General features: G+C 41.0%; 1 protein-coding gene across 4 annotated transcripts in view; it reads left to right on the top strand.

Moving 5' to 3' along the window:
• LOC127008519 (SWI/SNF-related matrix-associated actin-dependent regulator of chromatin subfamily A containing DEAD/H box 1 homolog) overlaps positions 1–11766 on the top strand; it is a 68194-nt gene extending 56428 nt beyond the window's left edge. For all 4 annotated transcript variants that reach the window (XM_050880639.1, XM_050880640.1, XM_050880641.1 and 1 more), the window contains 3 exons: positions 3489–3671; positions 7739–7845; positions 8258–11766. In XM_050880639.1, coding sequence (XP_050736596.1) covers positions 3489–3671; positions 7739–7845; positions 8258–8457 — 490 coding nt within the window. In that variant the 3' untranslated portion in view covers positions 8458–11766. The remainder of the gene's footprint in view (positions 1–3488; positions 3672–7738; positions 7846–8257) is intronic.
• The last annotated feature ends 3023 nt before the right edge of the window (positions 11767–14789 follow it).

Here is a 14789-nt window from a genome sequence, read left to right as displayed (position 1 = left end):
GATGCCAAGATGCGCGGTGGGGCTGGGTGACTCACATGGGTAGCGCCCAGCCCGCCAAAGTTCAAACGTGATGCCTACGGGATATCTTTGCTTTATCTTTCAACTTCGATTTATAATGATTTTTTTAATATCAGACCGTATATATACGGCGCTGGCATTGTCCGCGGCATAGGGTTAGACCGTATATATACGGTGCTGGCAGACGGCGGGTTAAGACAGGGGTGTGTTATGTCACCGTGGTTGTTCAATATTTATATGGATGGTGTTATGAGAGAAATGAAGGGCAAAGTTGGGGAAGTAAGAATAAAAATGTTCGCTGAGGGAAGGAAGTGGGTACTGAATTTGATACTGTTTGCCGGTGACACGGTGCTCATTGCAGAAAATGAAAGTGACTTACAAAATTTGGTCAGTGTTTTTGATATTGTCTGTAAAAGGAGAAAGCTGAAAGTAAATGTCAACAAAAGTAAAGTGATGGTTTGTGAGCGGAGTAGATGTGAAGTTGTAGATTTTGTATGCCCATATAGAGTGGAAATTGAATGTGAAAAAGAATGTAAAATAATTCTGAATGGTGAAGAAATGGAGGAGGTCAATGAGTTTAAGTACCTTGGATCAGTTATGTGTAAGCATGGTGATATGGATGGAAAGATAAGAGAAAGGGCATTGCAAGGAGGAAGGGTGGTAGGGTCTTTGGGACGAATCATGAATGGCAGAAGTGTGAGCATGGAGGTAAAGAGGGATTTGAGAAATACAATAATAGTATCAACTCTCACATATGCAAGTGAAACGTGGGCCTGGAATAAAAGTCAGAGGTCTAGAGTGCAGGCAGTGGAAATGAGTTATTTGAGGAGTGCTTGTGGTGTGAGTAGAATGGATGGAATGAGTAATAAAAGTGTGTACGAGCGTTTTGGAATGTGTCACGGGGATGAAGGGAAGAAGTGAAGCAACAGACTTTAACGTGATTTGGCCACATGGAGCGAATGGAGGAGAGTAAGATGACCAGAAGGGTGTATGTGAGTGAGATAGAGGGAGGGAATGCTAGAGGATGACCTCCTGTGAAATGGAGGGATAGGGTGCAAGAGTACGTTAGGGAGAGGGGGGAAAGATCGTTGAGAAACTTTGAGCAGGCAAGGAGGGAGTGTCTGGATAGAGAAAGTTATAAACTCTTCTGCCATGGCCATCCCCTGGTGGGAGCTCCCAGGAGCAGGCATTGATGAGATGATGATAATGATGGCTACCATGATATATGACTTGCTAGGCCCATGCTGCCCTCTGGTGCTCCATTTGTCTGAATTTGCTGAATTTAGGGTTGACTCAAGATCTGGGCAGCATGTGGATAATCTTCTGCCATTTAACAGTGGTTGACCATTGCCAGCACACTTTTGTTGGACTCGAACCAAGGTCCACAGGCTCACCACGCCCACATGCTGATGTCTTGGCCACTGCCTCCCCAAGAAGAGCAGAAAATTATTGACATGTACAGCAAAAAAGTAAAATCTCAAGCTCCACGAATTTGAATGTCCATGGGATAATCCATGGATGTTATGAAGTTAAAGATTTGGGTATCCATGGCTTTTCTTGAGCACTTTTGTGACCAGCCAAAGCCCTTGTGGCTCACCCCACACACCTTCATATTTGCAGTAGCCTCACTAGTGATTGCTGTATTTAAGTATCTATTAGCAGGTAAACGTGGGTACTCAACATTCGTGGGTGTGTCTTACCTAAGCCTCGCAGATGTTGAGGTTTGACTGTAGCGTTATTTGAGAAGCACAGAAGTGGTTTGAGTATTCGTAGTTTTAGCCATTCTTGGGCATGCCAAGAACACAATCCCTATAAAAAATAAGGGAACATTAATCACAAACCAATGCACAAACATCAACTTACAGTGATGATGAAGTAGAAAAGTTTTACGAGGGTGAAGGAGCACAAACCCAGTTTTCAAGTCATGGGAGAATTTAACATCTCCCAAAATGTCTGTAAAACAGGAATTGGCCATTTTAAAACAGGTACAAGAAACTGAAGAGGAGGTCAGATTGTTGAATCTGTGAAAAGAAATTGACTAAAAATCATGAACATGATTTTTCTAGAAAAGAGCAAACAGGAAATGGATCTGGAGAAACCCGAATGGCGAGAATGAATGAAATAGACTTTATTGTTACTGGAAATCCAGACATAGTGAAAGATGTAATAGTACTACACAAACTCAGATCCAGTGGCCACTGACTGGTAAGATGTTAAGTAATCTTACACCTTTGGCCCTTTCACACGAGCGGTTTTTGCTGCTCCGGCTTCAAATTAGCCATAACCCTGAAATTTAAATCCAGATGTTTGTTGTACAGAGGTACACAGAATTAATATGTAAGACACTTACATTTTCAATAGACATTAATTGAAAGTTCATAAGACGGAAAATATAGTGCATACCAGCCTTTCCAATGATGCAGACAAAGTGGTCGCGTGCCCTTCCTCCCAGTGTTGACAGACAACTATCCGTCGCCGCAAGCGGCAAACACCGGATGTGTGAAGGCGCCCATAGCAACACATGACCACCGAAACCGTAGTGCAGCATTTCTGCCATTGCGGTCTTGCTGGCAGTATGGCAGGGTGTGGCTGCCGGAGGAGCAAGACTGCCGCTCTGGCCTCGTGTGAATGCACCCATAAGTCAATGTAAAGTTAAACCATGTGGCATGTGCCGGAGCGGCAAAAAACACTCGTGTGAAAGGGGCTTAAGAGGAGAGGGCAAAGTTAATGAATAAGAAACGCCTTAATATTCTTAGTTATGGAGAAGGCTGCAGAATTTAGTTAAAAATTCAGGATAATTCTTAAATCTACTTGATGAGGATGAAGGACATATGAAGGAAGCGAGTAATTGAATTATAATGGAAGCACCACTCAAAGTAGGAGGAACGGCATCATTGAACAGTGGCAGTAAACTAACAAAGGAAGTGAAGCCTGGCTGTGGCGAGCTGCCATGTATGTTAAAAATGTACTACTTAATAACTAGAGTACTTTTGTGTTACATGTACATTCTCTTCATTTAGAAAGCATAAAAATTTAATCTGTCATTTACTAACTGTTCTCAGTAAAGATTTGAGCACCAAGCTTGTTTAAATAAGTGTAGATCACTGCAGGTTAACCGACCATTCACCACCTTGCTGCTGCTGCTCCTCCTGCCAGAGCCCATTCCTGTAACAGCACCAAACAAATTTTAAAACCCTCATTTCTCGCAAAATAAAGCAAAAACAACATGTATGTAGCATATTTTTTACTTAAAATGACGAATTATCATATCACAAAGTATGTATCTCAGCTTTTATCTAATCAGTTTTCCTGTTTATGGACTTGCAGCCTTTTTTTTTTTTTTTTTTTTTATACAATTCTGTTCTGTTTTTTGGAGGCAATGCACCTCCTCCCTGTTAGTTAGTTAGTCTGTTTTGGCCTTGAACTGTTTCTTGTACTATCTTGCACAACAAAAAAATCTTTCTCAACAGGCAGGAACTCATTGACCAGTTCACGGAAGAAGAGGACATCTTCATCTTCCTCCTCTCAACCAAGGCTGGGGGGCTTGGGATCAACCTGACAGCTGCCAACACAGTGATCCTCCACGACATAGACTTCAACCCTTACAATGACAAACAGGCAGAGGACCGCTGCCATCGTGTGGGACAGACAAGGTGGGTTCAGAGGCTCAGGATCACATCACTCATACTGCAAGAAGCATCATCATGTAAATTTATAAATACTTTTGTGTGTGGCCCCCACCCTGCAAAGTCCATCCTCTCCCTCCCTACACTGGCACCACAGGAGAGTGCTGTGGTGGGTGACACACTGCAGCTTCACCAGCATGTCTGTAACTTACACAAGATGCAGATGTAAGGACTGAGTTTGTGCATCTTTGTAATGCACTGAATGTGACTAAAGGTGACTTTAAGGGAGAGAAAAGACCCACAACATATTACTTTGTAACTCACACTTGCAGATGAAAGATGTTTTATTTACTGGACAGTTTTAGTGGACACTGCCACCATTTTCAGTGGTAAGAAGCAGGAGAGTAACTGAGGAAAGTCATTACAGATCTCATTTTAAACAAAGATGAACAGGGTGGGGCAAGGAGGGGTGGGTAAACCCCTGTCTGGCAGGTCACATAATGGGAGTCATGTCACCTGACCCATGCTATGATGGAAAGACTGGGGGATTAACCCTTTCAGGGCTAAACGCTCACAGCGAGCGTTAGGCGTATTTGCTAAATGCTCACTGTGAGCTCCAGCCACACTCAAATCTACTGCATATGAGAGTGTTCCAACAATATTTATCACAACATAGGATTGCCAATTGAGTGGGTTCTCAACTAAATTTGGTGGAAAATCATATCAGCCCAGCGCGGAAAATCTACGGACGAGTGACTGGAGGGTGTTCTTGTCCAATATAGCGGCATTTTTGCATAGCTTCACCTATCACCTGACTGATTCTTTGACCAAATAGTTGTAAATATTGCAGTTGGCAATATTACCTTGCCAGAACCTCAAGGAGAGATGTCCGCAGTTTCCTCAAAATGGCTGATCATTGTGCACGCACTGACGTAAGTGTTCACATTCAACACTCCCTGAACGTGCATGTACGTTCGCAGGAGAGGCTTACATAACCGACTCCTGTAGATCTGGGCCTCCTCTTTCCAATGGTGTTTTTGGATTTTAGCTGTGATGAATAGTTTTTGAGATACAGAGGTTAAAAGAGATCTCCCATTGGGCTGCCCGACTGCGCCTGAGGGGATAGTCACATCCGCACCACGCACAAAGAAAGGGTTAAAGGGGTGGGAACAGACCCCTCAACCCGTGACCTTATCACTGGATCTAACTTGAAAGTACCTTTGTTTAAATTAAAATTGTTGTTTCTTAATACACACTGCTTCAATTACACAAAGTTTTTTTGTAATCATTTCACTACAATAAAAACATTGTGTTATTGAAGCAGTGGGTATTGAGTAACAACAATTTTAATTCAAACAAGGTACTTTCAATTTAGATCCAGTGATGAGGTCATGGGTTGAAAGAGGTCACTGTTGAAAGAGGAAGTGGTGGTGATGGAGCTGAAGGAGGTGGTGGCAGTGGTGGGGTTGAGGGAGGTGGTGGGGGAGAAAGAGGCTGCAGAGGCATTAACCCGAGAAAAGCAATCCCAGGGTTGGAGAGAGCCATTGTCAGGCAACTGGTTGACCAAAAAATTGAGTCTCAGAATTGCAAAAACAGTACCTCAGCGCCTTTGGAATATTGGAGCGCATAGGACAGTGAAAACCAAAATGTTCTAAACCTATTTGTATGGCTGTGGCAGCGGTCAATAAATGGGATTTAGCCGAGTGCTGGCAACCCCTAGGACATGCGAGGGGGGACTTCGTGCAACGAGGCAAGACGAGGGACATGAGCGTAAATGATACGTAGCACGTACACATATTTGTAACTACTAATATACACCTCATCTATATCTTAATTTTTTTAGTTTATCAATAATTTATAAATAAGACGTGCTATGAGACGAGGCAAGACGATTGACGTGGGGCTGTAAAGGGGAATTACATAGAAAATCAGACCACACAGACCCCATGGTCCAGACTAGGTGATCTGTCCTTAAACCTAAGTGATTCTACATTAATCAGATGGCTCCAAAACGTTGCTTTTCTACTCTAGTTAATATTAAGTTCAAGGAAGTGACGGTCGAGTTTGTTTTTAAAGGAGTCAGTCGTGTTACACTGGGCCACTGACGGTGGAAGCTTATTCCATTCTCGCACTACAACGTTGGTAAAAAAAAATTTGGTGCAGTCTGAATTTACTTGTCTACATTTGAGTTTTATGCCATTGTTCCTCGTTCGCAAAGTGTCATCGATCATAAACAATTTTGTTCTGTCTAAATTCGTGAAACCATTAAGTATTTCAAAACATTCGATCAGTTTTCCTCAGAGGCGACGTTTCTCAAGAGAGAACATGTTAAGGGTGGAAAGCCTTTCTTTGAGGATTTGTTGTGCAAGGAAGGGATCATTTTTGTTGCCCGACGCTGAACACCTTCTAATTTAGCAATGTCCTTTGCATTGTGGGGAGTCCAAAACTGTACCGCATATTCCAAGTGGGGTCTGACTAAACTATTGTAGAGCGGGAGTATTACATCTTTATTCTTGAATAAAAAGTTTCTTTTAATGAAGCCCAACATTCTGTTCGCTTTATTTGCTGCATCGATGCATTGATGTGAGAATTTGAGGTTTGACGCGATTTTGACCCCCAGGTCCTTAACGCATTGAACGCGTGTGAGTTTTACGCCACGCATTTCGTAATCAAACTTCTTATTTTTTGTTCCAACTTGAAGTACCTGGCACTTGTCTACGTTAAAGGTCATCTCCCATCTATCAGACCAAGCTGAAATTTTGTGCAAATCCTCTTGGAGGCTTTGCCTGTCTTCGTCAGTGAGAACCGAGTTACCAATCTTTGTGTCGTCTGCACTGCTCACTGCTCTGGCTCTTTATCTCTGTTCTATAGGGTTGCCGGTTAGCAGGGTGAGGCAGAGGAAGGGAAGATGGATGGATTTTGAATGGAAAGAGAGAGAGAGAGAGAGAGAGAGAGAGAGAGAGAGATCTTGGTGGTGGAGGTGAGGGGTAGGGTTTATCTGTTTACATAGTATAGGTTGCCAGTTTCTATTTTCCCTACCACTTTTGATGTAAGGAAAGGAGACTGAGAGGGAGGATGGAGAGGAGGTGAGGCAGGGTAGAGGCCAGCCGGGAGGATGGAGAGGGGTGAGGGGAGGCTAGCGGCAGGCATACATGCATCTCATGAACCTGCCCGGGAGGGTAGGGTGAGGGGGTCTGCTGCCGGCTGGGGGTGGGGGTGGGGGGATAGTGGGTAGTCCTACTGATTGTTGCCACATATTACATGATCCAGTCCAATTTTCAGCCAACCTGACCTACTGGCGCGATTTCTGTACGCGTTCAAAAATCGCGCTCAATTGAGGCTTGTCGCCTCTCCTCGGGCAAGCCTCAATTGAGGTCTGTCGCTGTTCTTGAGTTAACCCCTTCAACACGAGGAGGTGTATACTGTGACCTTGTGTGCCCCGTACCATATCAGAGGATGCGCATACTGCGTCCTGGCTCGCTTTAGCCAATATACGAGTTATTTTATCTATGTTTATGCTTGCATCTCAAAATTATCAATTAATTTATGTTTCTTTATGTGCAGCATTTCATTCTGCATGTTTTCATATGTAATACATGATGATTATGTTGAGTTTATGGGTGAAAACTTGTTATATTCAATAGCAACATTTGAAATTTGGCGCACTAGGTGATCCATGATACAGCACAGGGTGCTGTTTTGGCCCGCCCGTAGTGAATTTCTTTACGTGCACCATTTAATTCTGTATGTTTTCATATATATTACATGATGATTATGTTGAGCTTATGACTGAAAACTTGTTATATTCAATAGCGACATTTGAAATTTGGCGCGCGCGGCGATCCTGGATATGGCACAGGTGGCTGTTTTGGCCCGGCCATAGTGAAGGGGTTAAGGGTGAAGCAAGATGGAGGAGAAAATCACATACATTGGCTAATCACTTTAATATGTTGTGCTGCCTAAAGTATTCCCCTCCATGGCTGGCAGTGTCTGTCAGGCTGGGTTAGGGTTGGCTGTGTCCCGAAAGAAGGGTGTCACTAAGTCTATGTAAGCCACTGTTGCTGTGTCTCTAAAGAGTGTCCTCCTCCTGGCAGGCCCGTGAAGATTGTCCGCCTCATCGGCAAGGGCACGATCGAGGAAGGCATGCTGCAGATTGCTCAGGAGAAGTTGCAGCTGGAGCGGGAAGTCACAGGTTTGGAAGGTAAGGAAGGAGGTCCCGTGTGTGCTGCCTCACTGCTTCTCATCTTTCACTTTTTTATTTTATTTATTTATTTATTTATTTTTTTTTTTTTAAACTGTTCAAGGGCAACAAAAACAAGAAACAAAAAAATGGCATATAGCTGTAGCCTTGGGGATGTTGCAGCCGTTTTCCTTGATTTGAATGTGTGGCATTACTTCATTTGTTGTATACAGCCTGACTGGTTCTTGTATGTCACCCATAATAATACGTGACAGTAGCCTTGCCTTTGTTGTGGGTGAAGTTGCATTTCTGTCCCTTAGAATGTGTGAGGATATTGAGTTGATATTTGGTAATTTTGGAATGTGTTGCCTAGAATTAGGCAACATTTATTCACATTGCTGTGTCACATAATGGGTTGCTTCCTTTCCTGCAGAAGGGCAGCAGAAGAGGGATGTTGGAATGTTGCTGAAGGCAGCACTGGGTCTCGTGAAACCTGAGGGACAGAGTTCATCTTCCACCTCTCAGAGTAATCATTCCCAGAGTGATGACTCCAAACCTGACAACACTCAGTGTGAAGACTCCCAGGGTAGTGAGGGTCAGGGTGATGATGACCCCCACAGTGAAGACTTGTAGTAATCTGCATCTTTAGGCCAGGCATGTAGATGTCCCGTGATCCTTGGTCCATTTCCACGTCTGTGTGTGTCTGTGGCATAGGCTTCAGTGTGCATCCATTGTGCATGTTGTGAAGCTCAACTTTATGATCTTCAGAGGCAGGCAACAGAACACCAGGTCCTTGCTCTATCCATCCCCCAGCCACAGCTAGGACCTGATTTTCAAGTTTCACATGGATACATGAATTTCTGGGTAATCATTCCAGGCCCACAACTAAGACTAAAGTTAACTTCCAGTAAGGTAAATTTTGCTCTTACGAGGGTGCCCATATCTTATTTCCTACCATACACACCACTCTTTGTTGTCATACAATTTTTATGCTAATCTTGAAACCTCTTGGAAAGCCATAGGAAACAGAGTTGAGATATATAGTGTGAAAACAGCAATGAAATTTGAAAACCCACATGGCCATGCACAGTAATGCAACCAGACTTGTGGCTCACCACGGTTTAAATAAAAATGGAGTGTCTACGCTCTCTTTTACAGGGGAGCTTTGCCCCCCTTGACCCTCCTTAGGGTAAAAGACAGATAAATGTATTGTTAACCTACTGGGGACTCTGCTCCCCTCGACCCCATTGTGTTTGCACATTTCATTGCTCTGGGCTACTTTGCCGCCCGTGGCCACGTGTTTGCATTCATATTTCGTTGCTATTTTCACACTTGTTTTGATCCATGTGCTGTTTCCTAAATATTCCAAGATGTTTGAAAGCTACTACAAGATGTATTACAGCATAAGTGTAGTTCATAAGGTAGGAAATGAGATATGGAAATGTTGATAAAACTAATCTTGACCCCCAAGGTAACCTTTTAAACTTGAAAAATAGAACATAAAATCCCTGGGTGGTGTGACTCTGTCATGTGCACCAGATGCTGCAGGGCAAGTTTAGCTGGGGCTCATCTGGGGCTGGGCAAGGAGGGGGGAGTGCTTTACGTGGAGATTCCTTTTGCCTCAGGCATTTTTTATTTATTCCTTGTTCTTTGATACTGTATGGATCGTTGTTTTAGCTGTACCATACTCAGCACTTGGATCTTTTACACTTTTTCTTGCTTGGAGATGATTTCTTTCTTAATTTTCAAGATAATCAACTTCCTCGCAATTTTCTGCTCCTGACAAATTCTTTTGCACAATAATTGCTATTCAAAATATTTTCACTGCTAAAGGCAAAAATATGCAGACACGTAACCGTCGCCGAACATAAAAACTTTAGAAAACATGATGGCGACATGTCACAGGCTTAAGGCGTCCTTTGGCCAATGTTCCTCTGTGTTCATTGTAGCTTCTTAATTTTATCAGTAATGTCCTTTTTATAGCATAATTAATAGTAACATTCATTTATTACAGCACACCCCAGGGAATTTCACATTTTGTCAATGGCATGCTGCGCAATACACCATCAAAAGGGCCCAGGGAGAGGAAGGGTTCCTGGGTGGGGGAGGGGAGGGGATGGGGTGTGTAGTAGTAGTATAGTTACTGCACTCAAGTCTGAGGTGTGCATTAACGTGCTCTGGCAAATTGCTGTCACATGACCTGTCAGATTTTGTGGATAGTATGTGATGGCCTACCCATAGGAAATAGGTGTCAATATCAGTGGTATGCAGGGACCAGTGACAAATAGTCAGTTATGGTTGATTTTGATGATTTTGAATTTCCAATATTTAATAATAATATTGCAGACAGCTGTTTTGTTAGTTTCACTGATTATATATTTATCAATAGCCTAGGAACTGCCCTCAGTGGAGTAAAATACAACAAAACAGTGGTCTGCAACATAAGGATTTGAAACTACATATCGACTATAATTGTCAGTAGTCATCATTGTTCCTGCATATTACTACCTAAACTGGCACCTGTTTCATATGCCTCGGCCATCATATATTATCCATGAAATCAGACATGCTGTGTGACAACAGGTTGCCAGAGCATGATTATGCTCACTTCATACATGGGTGCCACAACTTTAGTATCAAATGATCTGTTGGTGTGTATAGGGAGGGAGAAGCCACCCAGATACACTGAACAAGGCCCCATGGGGTAGTGGGAGAAGGGATGGTGGGGGGGAAGCTCTCTTTGGCCTTAAGGGAGGAGAAAATATGCTCTGACACAACCTGATATAACAGTTCCTGATATAACAGTTCACACTCTACATTCCATTCACACCAAGAGAACTTGCCGCCAGTTGTTGACAACTGGTGGACGATGGCTAGGTACAGGACTCGCACGCTGAACGAGGTTGGCTGACAATCGTCAGATATAGGGGATAAAGAGTTAAAGGAAAGAGAAGTGTTGCCATCACTGCCACAGCCCTAGCAGTGGCAGAAGCAGTGGATGTTTCTCCACCTTTTCCCATGAGCTCAATTTCTTGTGACACAGATGCTGATGCTTTCTTGGACATGGATCACGGATCACAGACTAACATGCCAAAACTTAGGTACCAAAAGAATTGGCTGGGTCATCACATTCACCTGGAACGTTGCCTTACCAACACAGGAATGGGTACATGACTAGCTGTCCTAAAAGTGTTGACAATTTGAAAATTATGTCTAATTAAACTAAGGAGCTTTAATTTTCTTCTGTTAATTGTATTACTTTAAAATAACAATCTGTAAAAACACGCATACACATACACATTGGTACTTTTTTCATTCTTTACATATTTGGAAACAATTAAAATTAATATTGAACAACATTTTGCAAAGGACACACATTTCCCGCCATAATGGCCAAACTAAATTTTGAAGGTGGCTGCCATCACTCATGGCCATTACCCAGAAGGGGGTCCCTGCTTCCTGATAACATCTGATGAAAACAGTAAAAAATGGCACCCATGTTCAAGCTCTGGCCAATATGGCGGCAATACATATTCTTTGGAATCACTGATTTCGTTCTTATCATTCTCTTGCCATCATTCAGCTGGCTTTTATCAGATTATTCCCAAAATTTGATCATCTTGAGGATGTTTTTACATGTATCTGGTGAGTTGTCAGTCCACTTTTTAGATATCTTCGTCACGAACAGACAGACAAAGAAGAAAGCATTATTTCCCTTTTTGCTCCTCAAAGGCGGTTGATAACAAGAAAGTTTTCAAGAACCTTTTGTTTCAACCTGACACAAGCATTAGTTTTGAAGAGCATGATGATCCAGACTTTCCTTTATTTATTAAATGTCTCCATATTTCTATCACTGTTATTTTATTTTTTTGGTTATTTTTTCAACTTTATGTATTACTTTTCATATACGTAATATAATTTTATAATAAAATGGAACGTCTCCTTTGTGTTTGACATACCTGTTCCCAACAGACTGTGTAGTGCTGAATTACATACACTTGACACTCGACTTCCCGGACTAATGGGGGGGAGCACCTGTCCAGGAACCACATAAAATCTGAGAAGAAGAAATCGCTGCAGTCCGGGGAAACGGTTCACTCACAGACATTTAAAATATTTGGGCCGGTAATTGCCAACATTCATCACCTGCCCCAGACTTTTACCACACTTTGTCTAGCACATATAAGCACATTAAAAGAGATTAACTAAAACAAATTATCGGAAGACCTGCATTACACCAACAAATAATGCACCGTTTGGCGACAGCCATGAAGTGTCCGCCATTTAGGGGTGCTTAATTATGTGGATATTATTTACTAGTATGTTTCTTTATATAAAAATCAGGTAATAATATGAAACGAATAATAAAAATGATGATCATAAAGCAATTGCTCACCTGATAATTGGACAGAGACGACAAGAATGTATGTCACAAGAAGCAGCTTATTGAACCCATTGTGGACATTTTGTTAAGGAGAGAAATTTAAAGAGAGTTTTGTACTAATACACAAATAGCAAATAGAATTACAAAGGAATTAAAAAACTGAACGAGAATAGTGAATTAGCAAACCCATTATGGAAGGGACATGACCATCACCACCACCAGAGCAATGACACATGGCCACTAGTGAGTTGTAGACACTGACTGCGGGAGAAGGAATCTGATGTAGGGCCACCAGACTTTTGATACCTGGACTTAGCAACTGCCAGACTTGGCCAAACCCCAGATTTTATGCCTGAATTTCTTGATTCCTGGACCTGACTGGGCATCAAGGCATTTAGTACAGTATGAAATTACAGTATGGTACGAATCTGAGGACGGCAAAAGTACAGTACAATATTTTTCTAATAGTACGGTACGATACGAAAGTACGATATTTTTTCGTACCAAGATATAGACGAACACCTGCATCTGTGATCAGGTCATTCAGGTGACTAATGAAGTGACTCAAGTCATATCCCGGCACTCCGGCCTGTGGGACCTGAAGTGGAGTGGCAGGGTTATTAATGTCAGGTCAGTGAGGTCTCAGCCTTCCCAGGGGATTAAGGGTGGAGTGGCAGGCGGTAGCTAAGCAAGTAATTTGGTCTGACCTCAAAGCATGTGACGGGTCAGCACAGCAGTTCTTACCAGACTTCCACACAAGACATGTCGAGACTCAAGAGTCCTGAGTTAAGGCCAGGGTCATAAGTGTTGTGTCTTCTCTTCCTGGGGACATATTCAGAAATGAAGATGTAAGTTCGAGGATGTAACTCCCTACATAGTTTAGACTTACACCCTCCTCACATACTTTCCTTCATCTGAATTCAGAAAAAAGATATGTGGGCTCAGAGAGGCCGCTGATTGGGCGAAAGATTTCATGACGTCATCAAGCTTGCCAGTGAATCCAAATCGCTTAAGCAAAGCGTGCCAGAAAATCAGAAGGCAGCCGCGGCATCAGCTGTGCGAGACAAAAACTTGGAAGAAGAACAGTGTATTATTCCCAGGGGTGTGGAATCGGAGTTAAAATTTTATGACTGACTCCAACTCCGGGAAATTTTAAAGTTGTGACTCTGACTCTGACTCCAACCCCCACGCCCCTCCCCTTTTATTGCAAATCGCATTTTTTTAATTTTTTTTTTATTTATTATTATTATTTTTTTCTTTTTTCGGTGCTGCGTGTAGCACCGGTAGACTCTCTTGAGGTCCTTTTTCTTACATGTTTTTACATCCAAATTTCGTGTACCTATATATATATATATATATATATATATATATATATATATATATATATATATATATATATATATATATATATATATATATATATATATATATATATATATATATATATATATAATGTAAAAGAAAAAAACTTCACAACTACATTACACGATATATTATTACGTTAAGACTGAAGTATCATCCAGATATATAATAATAATAATAACAATAATGATAAGAAGAAGAAGAAGAACTGAATAAGAATTATAACAAGAAAAATGATAATAATAATAATAGTCAGCCAGTTTTTTTCTGCTTTTCAGTGGTTCTCTCTGAATTTGTCTGACTGGAATACTAAGCGATGTAATACATACATACACATACACATACATACATACATACATACATACATATATATATATATATATATATATATATATATATATATATATATATATATATATATATATATATATATATATATATATATATATATATACACACATACATACATACATACATACACACATACACACACACACAGACACACACACACACACACACACACACACACACACACACACACACACATACATACATACATACATACATACATACATACATACATACATACATATATATATATATATATATATATATATATATATATATATATATATATATATATATATATATATATATATATATATACAGACAGACAGACACAGACAGACAGGCAGACAGACAGAGACACATAAATATATATATATATATATATATATATATATATATATATATATATATATATATATATATATATATATATATATATATATATATATATATATATATATATATATATATATATATATATATATATATATATATATATATATATATATATATATATATATATATATATATATATATACACATACATACATACATACATACATACCATACCTATCCACTTGACACAATCTTCCAAACAACTATCCCTATTCTTTGACAACACCCAGCTATCACCTTCCTCAACACTAAACATCCTCGGTCTATCCTTAACTCAAAATCTCAACTGGAAACTTCTATCTCATCTCTTACTAAATCAAGCTTCCTCGAGGTTGGGCGTTTTGTACCGTCTCCGCCAGTTCTTCTCCCCTGCACAGTTGCTGTCCATATACAGGGCCTTGTCACCCCTCGTATGGAGTATGCATCTCATGTGGGGGCTCCCTCACACAGCTCTTCTGGACAGAGTGGAGGCTAA

The sequence above is a fragment of the Eriocheir sinensis genome, chromosome 38, assembly GCF_024679095.1.
Source record: "Eriocheir sinensis breed Jianghai 21 chromosome 38, ASM2467909v1, whole genome shotgun sequence".
In the NCBI taxonomy this organism is placed as follows: Eukaryota; Metazoa; Arthropoda; class Malacostraca; order Decapoda; family Varunidae; genus Eriocheir; species Eriocheir sinensis.
The sequence above is the reverse complement of the archived record's forward strand: the minus strand, read 5'-3'. Positions and strand labels throughout refer to the sequence as shown.